Source organism: Rhinolophus hipposideros (genome assembly GCF_964194185.1).
Source record: "Rhinolophus hipposideros genome assembly, chromosome: 19".
Classification (NCBI taxonomy): Eukaryota; Metazoa; Chordata; class Mammalia; order Chiroptera; family Rhinolophidae; genus Rhinolophus; species Rhinolophus hipposideros.
Window position 1 is genome coordinate 49342933 of NC_138065.1, and position 15068 is coordinate 49358000.

A 15068-nucleotide genomic window follows, 5' to 3' on the forward strand; every position below is an offset into this window, starting at 1 on the left:
AGACTGGAATTAGAAAGTTCTCCCCAAGATACACTCACACTTGTTTTAAAGCCAGGGACAAGGGAAGGATTCTGCTTGCAGCTGCGTCTCCTGCTCCCTGAAGCCTGGTGGCCTGCCGCCCGTGGGTTCTGGCCACTATGGTCTCTGACACTGCTACAGGGACAGAGGGATTGCGTCTTAGGCATGTCTGTATTCCAGTTCCTACCACAGTGCGTGACACAGAGCAGGTTCTCAAGAAAAGCCTGCAGAGTAAATGGATGTATCAGGTGGAAAAAAACCCTCGTTGAAATCGGCACACGAGCAGTCCTGTGGACTGAAATGGGTGTGCATGCAAAACAGGGTGGGGCTATAGGCACAATTACGGGAAGGTGGGGTGCATAAAGTGGGACGTTCTTTTCTCAAAAGAAATTCAAAACAGACTTCTGGAAGGTCATTCTCTAAGCGTCTTGCTGGCAGTGTGAAAACACCCCCCTGCGCATGGCCCCACCCGGCCCCACGTGGCCACCTCTCCCCACCATGCAGGGCTGGCTCCCCAGTATATAGGAAGCAGCAGGGCCACCCACCCAGACACCCTGCCGTGGAGGACAGCATTCCAGAGGGAGCCTCACCCGGCCGGCCTCTGCTCTGAGGGCTCTGTGCACAGCACTGCAGCTACAGGCCCAAGATGTCAGCTGCCCAGCTGCTGCTGCTGGCCTGTCTGCTGTGGGGTGTGGGGGCGAGGACAGCCCAGCTCCGGAAAGCCAACGACCAGCGTGGCCGCTGCCAGTACACCTTCAGTGTGGTCAGTCCCAACGAGGCCAGCTGCCCCGAGCAGGGCCAGGCCATGTCAGCCATCCAGGACCTGCAGAGGGACAGCAGCGCCCAGCGTGCAGACCTGGAGGTCACCAAAGCCCGGCTTACCGCCCTGGAGGGCGTCCTCCACCGGCTGACCTTGGGCCAGGTGGCCGAGCCCTCGGAGATGGAGCAGGGGCAGCAGAGGCAGCTGGACACCCTGACGAGGGAGCGAGAACAGCTGGAAACCCAAACCAGGGAGCTGGAGACGGCCAACAGCAACCTTCTCCGAGACCAGTCAGTTCTGGAGGAAGAGAAGAGGCAACTTCGGGCAGAGAATGAGGATTTGGCCAGGAGGCTGGAAAGCAGTAGCCAGGAGATAGAAAGGCTGAGGAGGGGACAGTGTCTCCAGGCCCACAGCGCCTCTCAGGATGTGTCACCAGGAGCCAGGGAAGGTAAGAATGTGATTCGGGGGCCACTGGGGCCAGAAGGTGACATGGCTCATGGTGACATATTGCTGGTGGCCCAAGCCTGCCCTTCCTGCCCTCTCCTTTCCCCCGGAGACTGCACATCTAGCAGGAGGCAGATGAATTGACTTAGTGGGGAAAACAGTCTTTGTGTCATTTTTTGTGAAATTGTGCCCCCAATAGTCACTATTTTGTAAGTTGTCCAATCATGAGGGAACAAGCAAGCAAATCCAGCTATGGGACAATTAGTCTGGTCTGTTCAAAGATGCTGACATCGAGAGAGAGAGAGAGAGAGAGAGAGAGAGAGAGAGAGAGAGAGAGAGAGAGAGAGAGAGAGAGAGAGAGAGAGAGAGAAGAGGGAGGGAGAGAGAGAAGAGGGAGGGAGAGAGGAAGGAAAAAAGAAAAAAGGAAGGAAAGAAAGAAGGAAGGAAGGAAAGAAGGAAGTGGGGGTGAGGTGGAGGTGGGGGCTTGCTCTAGATTAAAAAAGACTAAAGAGATAGGCTGACTGAATGGGGTGACCCAGATTGGCTCCCGCATCCAGGGGAAAACCACAAGGGGCAGGTTTTGGGTCACTGAGGGAATTTGCATATAGACTGCTTTGTTGGTTGCGTAATTGGATTAATGTTAGAGTTCTTACATTATGAAGAACTCTTGGTGGTTCTTCATAATGAAGAACTCATAATGTGGTTATGATGTCAGGATGTCTGCAGTTTGCTTTCACGTGGTTCAGCAAAGGCTGTAAACATATAGAAAGGTAAACTATATGGCAAAATCCTAACAATTGGTGAAACCTAAGTGAATAGTAATTGTACTATTCTTTCAACTTCTGTATGCATTTGAAAATCTTCTCAATACGATGATGGAAAAATCTTTTCTAAAAAGACTTTACATGAAAGTCACATTTGCCCCGGTGTGAGGCTAGAAAACCCAAGAGTCAATGCCTGGGTGTGACCTTGGGCCAGTCATTTAACCTCTGCGCCTTGGTTTCTTACCTATCACACAGCACGGATATTCCTACCATAAATAATAATTACTGCGAAGCCCCAGCAAAATAACTCTGACTTGTAAAGGATTTTTTAATCTTTTTATTGTTAGAGTTGGAAGAGATCCAGTTTTAACTTTTACAACTATGGAAAGTGAGGTGGACAGTTGCTAAGAGGCACCGGGTTGCAGAGCTGATCCAGGGTAGAGCTGACACTTGAACTTGAGTCTTTGAGGATGGGTTAAGGAATCCTTATTAATAGACATGTCGTGAGACAGTTATTTCAGACTGTGAACCAAAGGAGCTCTATGCACAACAAAAACCCTTCTGCGTGTGTGTGCATGAGTGTTCCTGTGTGTGCGTGTGTGTGTGTGTGTGTGAAATTAGAGGAAATGTTTTGTCTGTTTTATTGTTCGTGGTCGTTTAACAAGTCCCTGGGAATTTATGAGAGGTGTTCTCTGATTTTATATTTCTTTTGGTCCTCCCCAGCTGCTCTATTTTTTGAAATAAGAACAACAACCCATTATAATGAACTCCAAATGTGGGAGTTCTTGAGCAGTGTAGGTTTTTTCCTGAGCAGGAAATTACATTAGCACAAGAATGTGAGCTAGAATGTGGCCTAGGGAGCAGATGTGGAAACTGAGGCCCAGAGAAGTTACTTAGCTGGTCTGTGAGCTCCGGGACAGCTGGTGGCAGGGCCAGGACTAAAATGCACCTGCGTGAGGTCCAGTGACCTTTCAGGACCTGAGGTGACCTCTAGTTCATGGAACCTAAAGATAAAAGTTACACTTGAACATCAGGGAAAGAAATGCCTGCAACAGAAGATCTGCTTCAAGGTCCTGGATTTGAGGATGAGAGGGTATTTTGGGTATCTGGAGTTTACCTGCGGATGTGCGTTTATGGAGAGGTGGCAATAAGTGTGGTGCAGAGGGTAGGGCGTGAGGGCTTAGGGAGGCTGAGGGAACAGAGGGAAGGCCTCAGCAGGTGGGCTTTCTCTTACCCCACCTGTAATTCAAATTGGCACCATCACTTCCTGTACCGTGTGATTGTCTTACAGAAAAAAGCTCTTATTAGAATCATGGAAATGGCTTGTTTATCTATGTGTGTATCAGTTGAGGTAATGTGTATATATATTCTAATTTTGTAGTAATAGTTCTGTAGCCAAATGTCTGTTAACCTTTTCAATAAGCCCAGAGTAGAAGAATACAGATTACCAAAAGATAAACTCGGGTTGGTGATTAGTGTCACAAAGGAAGCCACACTTTCCCCTTAATTGCACCCCTGCTTTGCACTGCCCCCTCCCCCAGAGACTGGGATGAGGGCATGTGTGCAGTGGCTTCTATGGACCACGATCCCAGGGACAAGTGGAGGGCAGGAGACAGTGAGACAGGGAAAGAAAGGGGGGTGTTTTGCAGTTGGTCACCTGCGAGGTTCGTCCGCAGCAGACCTGTGCAAAGTGTAGCAGAGAGAGGATGTCCATCCCTGAACCACTTCTCTGTTAGCCAAGCATCATCCCCGTGGGTATATGACACTTCCACGGTACACCTAAGCGTGGGGATAACAGTCCCCCATGGGGGGTTGTCACTTGGATTGGAAGTCACGTGGGGAAACCTGGCACGGCGCAGCCTCCCAGATAATGGAATTGTAGCTACAAAGGGCTTCTTTTGCTTGAGCTCCACTACTGTTTTAAAATGTCATTTAACGATCAAAGCGCCGACATGTACTTAACGTTTCTAGAACACACATCGATTCTAGAGACAAGAGTCTGCTAGCTGATCTTCACTTTCCTAGAGAACGAGTGACAACCGGCAATGATGGTGGCAGCCTTCTTTTTCTTCATCCTCTCCATTTTTATAGTATTGACCTAACTTGGCAGGCAGTGAGAGAAAATGACTACAAAAATCATTACAATGACATTTGCCCATACGTAGTTTATAGTCATCAACTTGCCTGTATATATACCTACATACATACATACATGTGTGCCAGCTCTTCACCTCTTCTTCGGCATATAAATGTATAAAAACAAGCTAATAAATTCAGTTTCTAGGCTAGGCTCTCTAGACGGAGTCTATAAAACAGAGGTAAGGGAGATAGGGAAGAACATGCAGAAACTAGTCAGAATTTTGTAATAAACATGAACCTTTCAACCCTAGAAGCCCTGACCTGTAATAGAAACTAAGCCCTAAAAAACGTTTAGCTGTCTATACAATATAGTCTTTAATATTTTCATAACCTCTTTTTGTTGCCCCCCCCACCCCACATCCAGAATGAGATGTGATTTAGAACCATTCCAGAGAAGTCTTAGCTTTGACACATCCTTACTGAGGACCATTTCATTTCCAGTTTGAGCTAAGGACACCAAGGCTCAGAGAGGTTGAGTAATTTTCCCAAAGTCACAGAGCCAGCCCATGGCGGCACTGAGCTAGGAAGCTCCGACTTCTTGCCCAGTCCCTGCCTTTGGGCCTCGCCTCCTCTCCCACAGGCTTTGGTCCTCATTCTAGATAGCTCTACTTTGGGAATCTGACCGTGGCCAGCTGCTCCTGGCTGATACAACCAAGAAGAAGCCAGCAGGCTTACAATCCAACCAGTCCACCTGCCAACTGAGAACTGGCTTTGCGGTCATTCTGGAAGCCATGCCCTGACATTATGTTTTATTGTGGTTCTTGTTTATTCCAAAAAGCACAAGAGGTGTGGTTCCTGCAAAGAGTGATGAAAGAGGGGGTGGAGGAGGGGCAAATGGAGAGGAAGAGGAAGAGGGAGAGAGGGAGGGAGAGAGAGAGAAAGGGCCTCCTACTCAGAGCCCTGAGGGTCTTGGTGGAACCAGGAAAGGGAGTCCTTCCAGCCGGTGCCTGTGCCATCTCTTCTTGGGCAGTGGGGGAGGAAGAGCTGGGGGCTCTCTGTGCTGTGCACCCCTGGGGAGCTGCGTGTGAGAATAACCCCCCTGGAGTCGGAACTCAGCTCCAGGTGGGTCACTCACCAAAATGCTAAGGGTCGTCCTCAAGGATCTTGTGAAGCCTCTGGTAGCAGTTGGGTCCAGTCACAGCAGGAACCAGAGCAGTTTACGTTGGGGACGTTTAATATAAAGAGTTGTTAACAATAAGGAAAGAGCAACTCTGAGGTCTGAGTAAACTTGACATCACACCCTCGGGCTGAGGCAGGACAATCTTGAAGGGGTTTGGTTCTTATTAGGAATGGGGTTCGGCCCCTCAGATAGGAGAGAATGTGGTCGGAGCTGGTCCACAGCCACCAAGGTCAGCTTCCAAGGAGCAGCCAGTAACCCTTGGCTGGGCACAGGGGTCTCAGGGGCAGCCCTGCAGAGCCAGGAGGGGTCCCTGCGCAGGGGCACTGGGGTTCTGTGCTAAGAAGGCCAGGTCAAGGCTTCAGGGTCACAGGGGAACCACGTCGTGGGCTCTATCTGATGTCCTCACACTCACACTCCCTCGGCCACGCCAGCTCCTGCGGGACATGCAGGAGACCTTCTGCCTCCCACAATGTCCCTCCAGCGCCCTCTACTGAGAAAGGTTAGCACTGAGCTCTCTTCAAAGGAGAAGTGCCTTGTCAGAGCACCCAAGGTGCTTTCGCCACTGAGATGCAGTACATTTACACGTGACACACCTCCCCACCACAGGGTGGAAAGGTTCTCAACTACCAGGGCCGTGGCAGATGTGGGTTCAAATCCTAGTCCCACCACTCACCAGCTGTGTGACCGTGGGTAAGTTGCTTAACGTCTCTGAGCCTCAGTTTCTTCATTAGCAAAATAAAGGTAACGAAGTTCACTTTTAGGATTGTTGTGTGAGACACAGCAACACCTAGGGACATAGCAAGCACCTAGCCCAGTTCCTGCTCCTAGGAGACAGTAAGTGGTGGCAATAATTACAGTAGGGGCAGACTCCAATTCTAAAGTCTTATTCTATTATTCTGAAACTTGTGAAGACACCAGATTACATAAATAATGTATGTGATACTGCTCTGAAGTGTGGAAAGATCTACAAATACCTATTAATCATCTCTTTTCACAAAGAATGTTGTATTTCAGTATCTCAGTGCCAATATTTTAGCTATCTTCAGGAAGTCACCTGCGAAACACTGTTTATGTTTTTTGTTTCCCCCACTTTATTCCCTCTCTGGCTAAAGAGGACATTTCCTAATTTTCTTCCCACTGACTTGCAGGTGTGTGCCTCTCCTTTTCTCAATATACATCTTTCTCTCAGGAAGTCACAAAATTATATGACCATCCTAGCTATATTCACGAAATAAAATAATCTGTTTCAGGGGCACAGAGGAAGGAGCCGGGTACAGGGGAGGGTGGCTCCATGACCCTCATTGGCAACTGTGGGTGACAGAACTGAGGGGCAGGGAGCTGGAGTGGAGCGAGGGAACTTTCTAGACCTTTTGTACGGATGCATGGCAGTATTTCTCTCCCACTTCACCATTGCCTGAAACCAGCTCCTGCATTCTGAGACTTCATGGAAACAATGAAAGGAAAGTTTGATTGAATTCTCCTGAGGAATAGTCTGTGGTGTCTAAGGAAAGGTACAAAGAGAAGGGAAAGGGCTCAGGGAAACTGCTCAGTGACCTGACTTGGAGAAATGGCCCTGCCAGGGGTTGCCGCCCTCTCTGAGCCTCCACTCAGTGCAGGTGAAGCAGAGGGGCTGCTCCTGACAGAAGGGGTCAGGGCCCTACTACCTAGGAGAGACGTGAGGGCGCTAGGAAGGGCAGACAGAGGGCGGGGTCCGGGGTCCAGGAGGCAGGGATGGGTACAGACAGCGCTGCTGGCCCCTGTAGAGGAAGGGGGCGCCTCACTCTGACCTTTTCCCAGCAGCACAGAACAACAGGGGACGTGGGGCGCCCTGTCCCTCTCCCGTGCTGACTGAGGAGTTGGCAGTATGTGGGATCGGGGGAGGGAAGCAGCTGGGGCACGTCCCAGGTTGGACGAGGAAGCTACCTAGTGGGTCAGCCTCTGCCCTGGGTGACCTCCTAGGTCAAGGAGATGTTTAGAGTGAAGGGCAGAGGCGTTTCCTCACCTCCATGGGACTTCAGGCTGGGAAAGGGATATTTGAGCAACCAAATTACCTCCCCAGTATGCTACAGAATCTCCTCTGGTGGTCAGCGAGTATAACGTACTCTTTTCCCTGGCAATCGTCTCCTGACCTGCTAGCCTCACGACACCTGAATCTCAATCAGATTTACATTGTAAAAGAGCAAAGCCTGCTCCATGTGGCTATTGCTTTTCCCTTGTATTCGAAGACCCCTGGATGACTGTACCCCTAAGCCAAAGCAGCAATGTGTGACACTCTGTGACGACTGTCTAACCAGTGTCATCTGCACCGCTTCCCTTCTCCAGGGCTCTAACCCACCCCCCAATTCCTGCAGGAATCCTGCACACTTTTGTCCATGTCCAAAACTGGTCTCAGAAAGAGATCGCACAGAATCTTTCCATAGAGACTGTGACACTACGCTCTTCTTACAGGCACATTTGCATTACGGCAAGGAGAGAAGCCCTCATTCATGCCAGGAACTGTTCGTGGCCTGATTTCAGGCACCTGGGAAGAGGCTGAGGGCCTTCCCAGTATCCCCAAGTCATATACCTCATCTACTGGGAAGCCAGACCATCTAATGGGAATGATTTTAATGGTGTACTAGCTGCCTCTATCTCGTTTTGAAGAGCCTACTCTGTGATCGGCACGTGACGATGCGATTTCTTATCTGTGAGCTTTTTATTATGGAATTTTTGAACCATTCACAAAAGTAGAGCAAACAGTAGGAACCCCAGGGTAGCCATCTGCCAGCTCTGACCGTTGTCAGCAAAGGCCTGTCTGGTTTTATCGCCCTTTCCCCTCCCCCCACGGATGATCTGAAATCTCAAACACCATCCTACCCTTGGAAGCGTATTTGAATTCCATCCCCAGCACCGTCACTGGGTGACCTTTCCTCACGGTCAATATCGTCTCTTTCTTTTCGTATAGTTTCTAGATGGAATTTGGAGAACTTGGACTTCCAGGAACTGAAGTCCGAGTTCAGTGAGGTTCCTGCCTCCCAAATCTTGGCGAGTCCGACGTCTGGCCATCCCAGGAGTGAAGATGGGGACACTGGTATGAAGTTCAATTTCTTCTCTTCTGTACCAATGTGGTCTTTATTTGTGTCTAGTCCTGTATCCTACTCTTTTTCCGGGGCACATTGGCAGGAAGTCGATCTTTCCCCAGCAAAGCCCTGTACCTTTCCACCCACACTTGGGATGGTGGGCTGGGCGGGGGGAAGATGAGGGAGGTGCTTCTTTCACCCACTTGATTGTCACATGGGATTGATGACACCTGAAAAATGACGTTTTTCCATAAAGCCCTCAGTCCTCCATCTTAGGCCCTAATGGACACCATGTACCATCTCAGTCTGTTACTGAGGGTATCTTTTCTGAACTTTGGGGACTTGGGAAGAACACGGATGCCCCTTTCCCAGCTCTTTCCTGAGAGCCTGACTTGAAGACAGGACTATGGTTTTCAAAAACCGTGTCTCTCCACGTCACTGACTAGCTTTATCACTGCTACTAGCACTGAAACACACACAGAGAGATGGGGAGCTTTGAAATATTCAAACTACGAGTCCCCGGGCGACGAGCACTTTCTATAAGAACATTGACGGTTTCCATTAAAGGACAGCTACTTGTAATTCCGCGAAATCGAAGTTTTCAACCACCTCCTCCCTACATGTTGAAATTACATGTATATTAAGATTTTAGTGTCGTTAAAATCATGCCCAAGATATGTGGTCTACGGGTTCGGGCTTGAAAAACTCTGTTTTATAGAGATGATTGTAATGAGTTGGTCTTGGTCTCATTTTTTAAAATCATGAAATACATCAGACATGAAAGGCCATCAAGAGTAATATGATGAACTCCCACGGGATCCTGGCCAGCATAACTTGAATATGAAAATACAGCTTGAAGCCCTCTGGGCAACCTTCTGTCTCAGTTCTACTCTGATCACATATTGATTACATAACATTCCCCGGCCATTTACTCTAACAAAGCACTTAACATGCCTGGTTACAGCTAAAACGTAAACAGCCCCACTACCCAAACATATTACGATCCTCTTTCCTAAGCCTCAGAAAACTGAGGCTTAGAGAGCAGAGTGACTTCCTGAGAGTCACATAGCCAGCAGGTGTCACAGCCGGGATCTCAACCCTGACAGTCTGTCTCTGGGGCTCTCGCTTCCGTCACCTCTGTCACGCCTTGCTTTCTTTTGAATTCACCAGGATGTGGAGACCTCATCTGGGTAGGAGAGCCTGTCACTCTGAGAACAGCCGAAAGCATCACGGGCAAGTACGGCGTGTGGATGCGAGACCCGAAGCCCGTGGCCCCCTACACGCAGAACACCACGTGGAGAATCGACACGGTGGGCACGGCCGTCCGGCAGGTGTTCGAGTACCACCTCGTTAGTCAGTTCACGCAGGGCTACCCCTCCAAGGTCCACATGCTGCCCAGGCCGCTGGAAAGCACAGGCGCCGTGGTTTACAGGGGCAGCCTCTACTTCCAGGGGGCCGCGTCCAGAACGGTGGTCAGGTACGAGCTGAAGACCGAGTCAGTGAAGGCAGAGAAGGACATCCCCGGAGCTGGCTACCACGGACAGTTCCCGTACTCCTGGGGCGGCTACACAGACATCGACCTGGCGGTGGACGAGACGGGCCTGTGGGTCATTTACAGCACAGAGGAGGCCAAAGGCGCCATCGTCCTCTCCAAGCTGCACCCGGAGAGCCTGGAACTGGAACAGACCTGGGAGACGAACATCCGGAAGCTGTCGGTGGCCAACGCCTTTGTCATCTGTGGCACCTTGTACACGGTGAGCAGCTACTCGGCGCCAGAGGCCACCATCAACTTCGCCTACGACACAGCCACGGAGAGCAGCAAGGCCCTGAGCATCCCCTTCAAGAACCACTACAAGTACAGCAGCATGGTCGACTACAACCCCCTGGAGAAGAAGCTCTTCGCCTGGGACAACTTCAACATGGTCACCTACGACGTCAGGCTGTCCAAGATGTGACGAGCCGCCGAGCTGGGTCGGGAAGGGCAGATGGGCACGACGTGCAGGGCTCCCGAGGGGTCAGCCCGCTAGCCAAAGCCCGTGCAGCTTTGCTCTGCTTTCCAAGCTTCTGTGAACCCGGGAGAATGGGCGCTGTCGCCGTGGCCCACGGTATGGGAAGAGCAATCTGGGGATTCAGACAGTTTCACAGTAGATATCATTTTCTTCCGTCTGCTTTGAAAGGGGTGTTGATCGCCAAAATAGTTTCCGTTTTCTGGTGGTTTGGGGCAAACGCTGTCATGCATAGTAGTTTCTTCCTGGAAACCACAAGGCTTTTTGTAAATGGCCTCCGGTGGGGCTACAGAGGCTATGTTTGCAGGTGAAGAGTTTGAGGAAAAAGAGACTGCCCCGTGTGGAATCCGGGCCGTCCCAGGCTCTTGCCTGCTGCATGGTCACCACAAGCCAGTGAAAAGCAGCACTTCTGAAGGCGGAAAGCTCTGTGACCAGCTCTGAACACATACATGGTGCATTTACTATAGTTGGCTTCTGATGCTTCAGGCAGAGTCCAGGTGGGTATTATGTAACCTTTGCCCCTGAAATAAAATGCTCTGACACACATTCTCCCTTCACTTTGTGAGTTACTTTGTGTAAGAGTACGGATTCCAACTATCAGATAATCGCTTTGGCTTGGGAACTGTGACTTCAGGTGGTGTGTGTGTGTGTGTGTGTGTGTGTGTGTGTGTGTGTGTGTGTCAGAGGCTTTCCTCTCATTTTGAGGTGCTCCCAGGATGACACCCGGCAAATAATGGAATTCACACCTTCCTACCCCCCACCTCCTGGTGCTCTTGCTCCTCCCTGAACTGTCTTCTCATCTTTCCCCAGCCCACCCTCTCTTCACCCTACTTCCACTCTGGTTCTCGTTTGCTGTCCTGTGCATGAATTTCATAAACCACAACCTCAGGGAAGCAAACCTTATAGCCTTATTTTCTAACAACTGAACTTAATTTCTATCTGGAAAGGCCATTATACGTCATGGTAGGACACTTTCTCTTGACAGTTCAGCTTGGCCTCCGTCCCATTAGCATGTTTTCAGTTAATTCAGATTTTTGACAACACCCACCCACACTGCGGGGGGCTCACTTGCTCTACCGGGTCCACTGATTCAAAGGCTAATCTCATCTGGAAACACCCTCACAGATGTGCCCAGAAACATTTCATCTGGGCACTGCTTGGTCCGGTCAAGTTGACACATAAAATTAGCCATCACATAGTACCCACTTCTTAAGGTGTGCGTGCCCTGGGACTCAATGTAGGGTCTCGTGATTCTGGTGTTCTCACCATGTATCAAGGCATGAAGTGCTCTCGCTGGGCTGATGGCTCGTCACATGTGTATCTCCAGCTGAGACGTCACCCCCGAAACAACTCCCGATTCATGGATTCATTTGCCCCCCTGACGTCTCCACTTAAATGTCCTTTAGACATATCACAACAGCAAAACCAGAATTGCTGAGCTTTCCTACCCCACCCCCCTCAGGCAAATCACATCTGCTCTTCCCGAAACTGATGGAGACACCAACCCACCAGATACTCAGGCCAAATCCTTTCCTCCTTTCTCTCATAACCCCACACCCACCCCATCGGAAACGTTTGTTGGTTCTGTCTTCAAATACATGTATTCAGAATTTGCCACGTACCCCGATCCGTCAAGGTCTCCAACACCCCATATCGATGTTAAACTATTATGTATAATATCCTAGTTATGAATTTACTAACATCTTACATCGCAATAAACTTTAAGTGCAAGAAGCATTTCTCACCATCCCAGCTGCTACTTGTCCAAATGACCATCCTCTTCCTCCCGGATTCCACTCCCTCCCCATTACAGGGATTCTGGCATTCTGCTCCCTCCCCATTACAGCTTATGCTCCACACAGCATCCAGAGTGACCCCATTAAAACACAAGCCGGATCATGCCTCTCCGTTCCTGAAAGCCCTCCAGGGCTTGCCATCCCATTCAAAAGTCAGAGTCCTTACAAAGCCCCCACGATCTACCTTCTTCCCCCACCACTGTGACTTCATCTTCTAACGCCCTCCCCCTACTCCCTCTACTCCAGCCAAGCCCCACTGGCCTCCTGCCCTCCTTTGTATCCACCAGGCACACGTTGGTTGTGAGGCCTTTGCACGGGCTCTTGCCTCTGTCCCAGATGTCCACACACCTAACTCCATCACTGTCTTCAAGTCTGTAGTCAGTGTCACCTCCCTAACGAGCTGTGCCCAGATGACCCTGTTTAAAATTAGAACTGACCTGCTGCTTCCTCTACCAAGTCTAATCTTCCTCACCCTGTCTTACTATTTTTTAAAAAATGTTTCCATTTAACAGCTCCTGACATGTGACATAATTCTCTGTTACAGAGTCTGAAATTCACTTACATCTCCTAGAATCACATGTGGAAAATATTGTTCATAAATATGAAATGCAACCAGCCTAGCGCCCGCACCGGAGACGGGTCAGTCACATTAGCACAAAAGTCTGTAAAACTGGGGTGTCCCAGGCTGAGTTTTGAAACCTCAAATATTTCAGGGTTCTCTGGAGCTCAGCTCTTTCAAGTCACAAAGGCCTGGACTTTTCATCATCCAGATTTAGTAACAAACATTGAGGCCTGATCATTTTTCTTTAATTCAAAAACTATCGTAACTTTTCTACAGCAAGGCATAAATCCAAGGTCAAATATATACACATATCAGGGACTTGGCTTGAAGAACCAAGGACGATTCCAAGTGCATTTGTGAGGGTACCCATGGCCCAGGGCGGGTGTAAGAGAAGAAATACAGGAAAGAAGGAACAAAGCTCTTCCAAGACAGTCTTCAAAGACAAGCCAAAAAATTCCTGGAAACAGTTTTCTGGAGTTTTATGTCAAAGTCCACTTCCAAATGACTGACGTTTTACATGCCTAGGAGACTTTGGGCTCCTCAGCTGGAGAAGGAGGTGGGGCTCGGGGCACTGGGGGGTCGGCCGTGCCAGGGGGAGGGGTTTGTTCCAAACCCAAATCGGACAACTTCTCCCTGGCTTCATCACTTTTCTTGGTAAGCATCTCTTCTCTGGGAGGAAAGGCACAAGGAATGCTATTTAAATACAGAATTTTTCAAAAGACAAAGAAAAGAAACCCCCCAGACCCTAATCCCTTAAGAGAACCACTTCCCGTTCCAAAGGACACCCTTCCTGACCCATGTACCCACGCTGACAGCGGTCACCTGATAAAAATGAGACACACACTGTTATACTTTAACTATGAGTCAGTGCTTCTGAGAGAGGACTCAGCTGTCAGCCCTGGTCCCGTGGAACCAATGGGCCCGGGCTCCACCCCTGGCAGCCAGCTGTCTGTCATCTCAGCCCAGGGCAATCTCGCTCTCCAGCTTTGGTTGGCATTCCAGCTCTTCTCTGGCCAACTGGGCTGTAGGCTCCCTTCACCTCTCCTTTCTGCCTAACTGACCGCCCACCCCCAGCCGGCCGGGTTTTCCTCTCCATCCTACCCAGGGCCCCGGCCAACCCTTCCTTTGAAGAAAAAGCACTAGCCCGTCAAGTACTTAAAGATGCCACTTTAACTGTTCCCCGACCACCTGCTATGTCCCAGGGGATGGAAGTGAACTTGAAAGGAACTACATGCAGATTCTCAGCACCCCTCACCGCAAGTTTTTCAGCCGAGGAAGCCAAGACAGAGGGCTATTTGCCCCGGTCCTGTGGCTAGGAAAAGGCAGGGCTGGAATCAAACTCCCATCTCCTGCCCACAAGTGCACTGCCTCATCTCTCGGTCAGAGTTGATCCCCAGTGTTGCTCAGGGGATGTGGGGTGACAGGGACGGGTCATGTGTGGGCTAGGAGAGGCCCCAGAATTGTGGGGTCTCTTCCTTCAGTGTATGTGAGAGTACAGTGACCACAGCCCCTGGAGACAAGGCCCACTCTCACATCTAAAGCAGTGGTGACAAATTTGCCACATACCCCAATCTAGAAAGGTCTCCAACACCTCATATCGATGTTAAAAATTATGTATAATTTCTTAGTTATCAATTCACTAATACCTTACATCCCAACAAACTCTAAGTTCAAGAAGCATTGTGAACAATATTGGATAGAGGGCCATATTTCAGACCAGTCATTTTAATTTTTTTGGCCAATATATCAGGTTTAATAAAGTCATTATGTTTAAGATCATACTAGACCTGACAAAGAGCTCAGCCGTGTCAGCTCTGGTAGAATGATTTCAACTCAGGTTTCTTGGCAGGAATTTGGTCAGGCCAGTTATGTGTCTCATTTGAGGGTGACAGTCGTTAAGACTAGATAATATAATCCATAAATCCACATGACCAACACAAGTAAACGGTAACACATGAATGAGCGTTTGCTGCGAGCGGAGAAGCCCCTCTGGCTTTCTCTGGCTTCGCAGCTCCTGTCCCCCCATCAGGCGGGTTCCACCTCTAGAGCCACAGGACCTCATGACACACAGCTAAGGAGTGGCCCTTGGCCACGTGTCCATGTCCACAGAGCTCCGTTTTAATGTAAATCGGAGCCCTCATGTGTCCTTTACACACCTTTACATACGGATGTCTCGGGCACCTGGGGATTTCAGACCAGAGAGGCGAGGGCACCCCACAGTAACCATGCGCCACATTGAACAAATGACAATACAGGGGACCCAGGTCAATGGGCATTTCAGAATTTCAGATCAACAATGACTAATTCTTACTCGACGTATATCTCAAATATTGCACAGACGTACCGAAGCCCCCATCTTTTTTTTTGTCATTTATGTCAGGTTCAACTCTACCAGGGCCT

General features: G+C 49.6%; 1 protein-coding gene across 1 annotated transcript; it reads left to right on the top strand.

Annotated features, from left to right (window-relative positions):
* Positions 1-520: 520 nt before the first annotated feature.
* On the top strand, positions 521-10866 carry MYOC (myocilin). Its single transcript, XM_081025404.1, has 3 exons — positions 521-1226; positions 8190-8315; positions 9475-10866. Exons 1-3 carry the CDS (start codon positions 665-667, stop codon positions 10257-10259), a joined length of 1473 nt encoding a protein of 490 aa, XP_080881530.1. The 5' UTR covers positions 521-664; the 3' UTR covers positions 10260-10866.
* The last annotated feature ends 4202 nt before the right edge of the window (positions 10867-15068 follow it).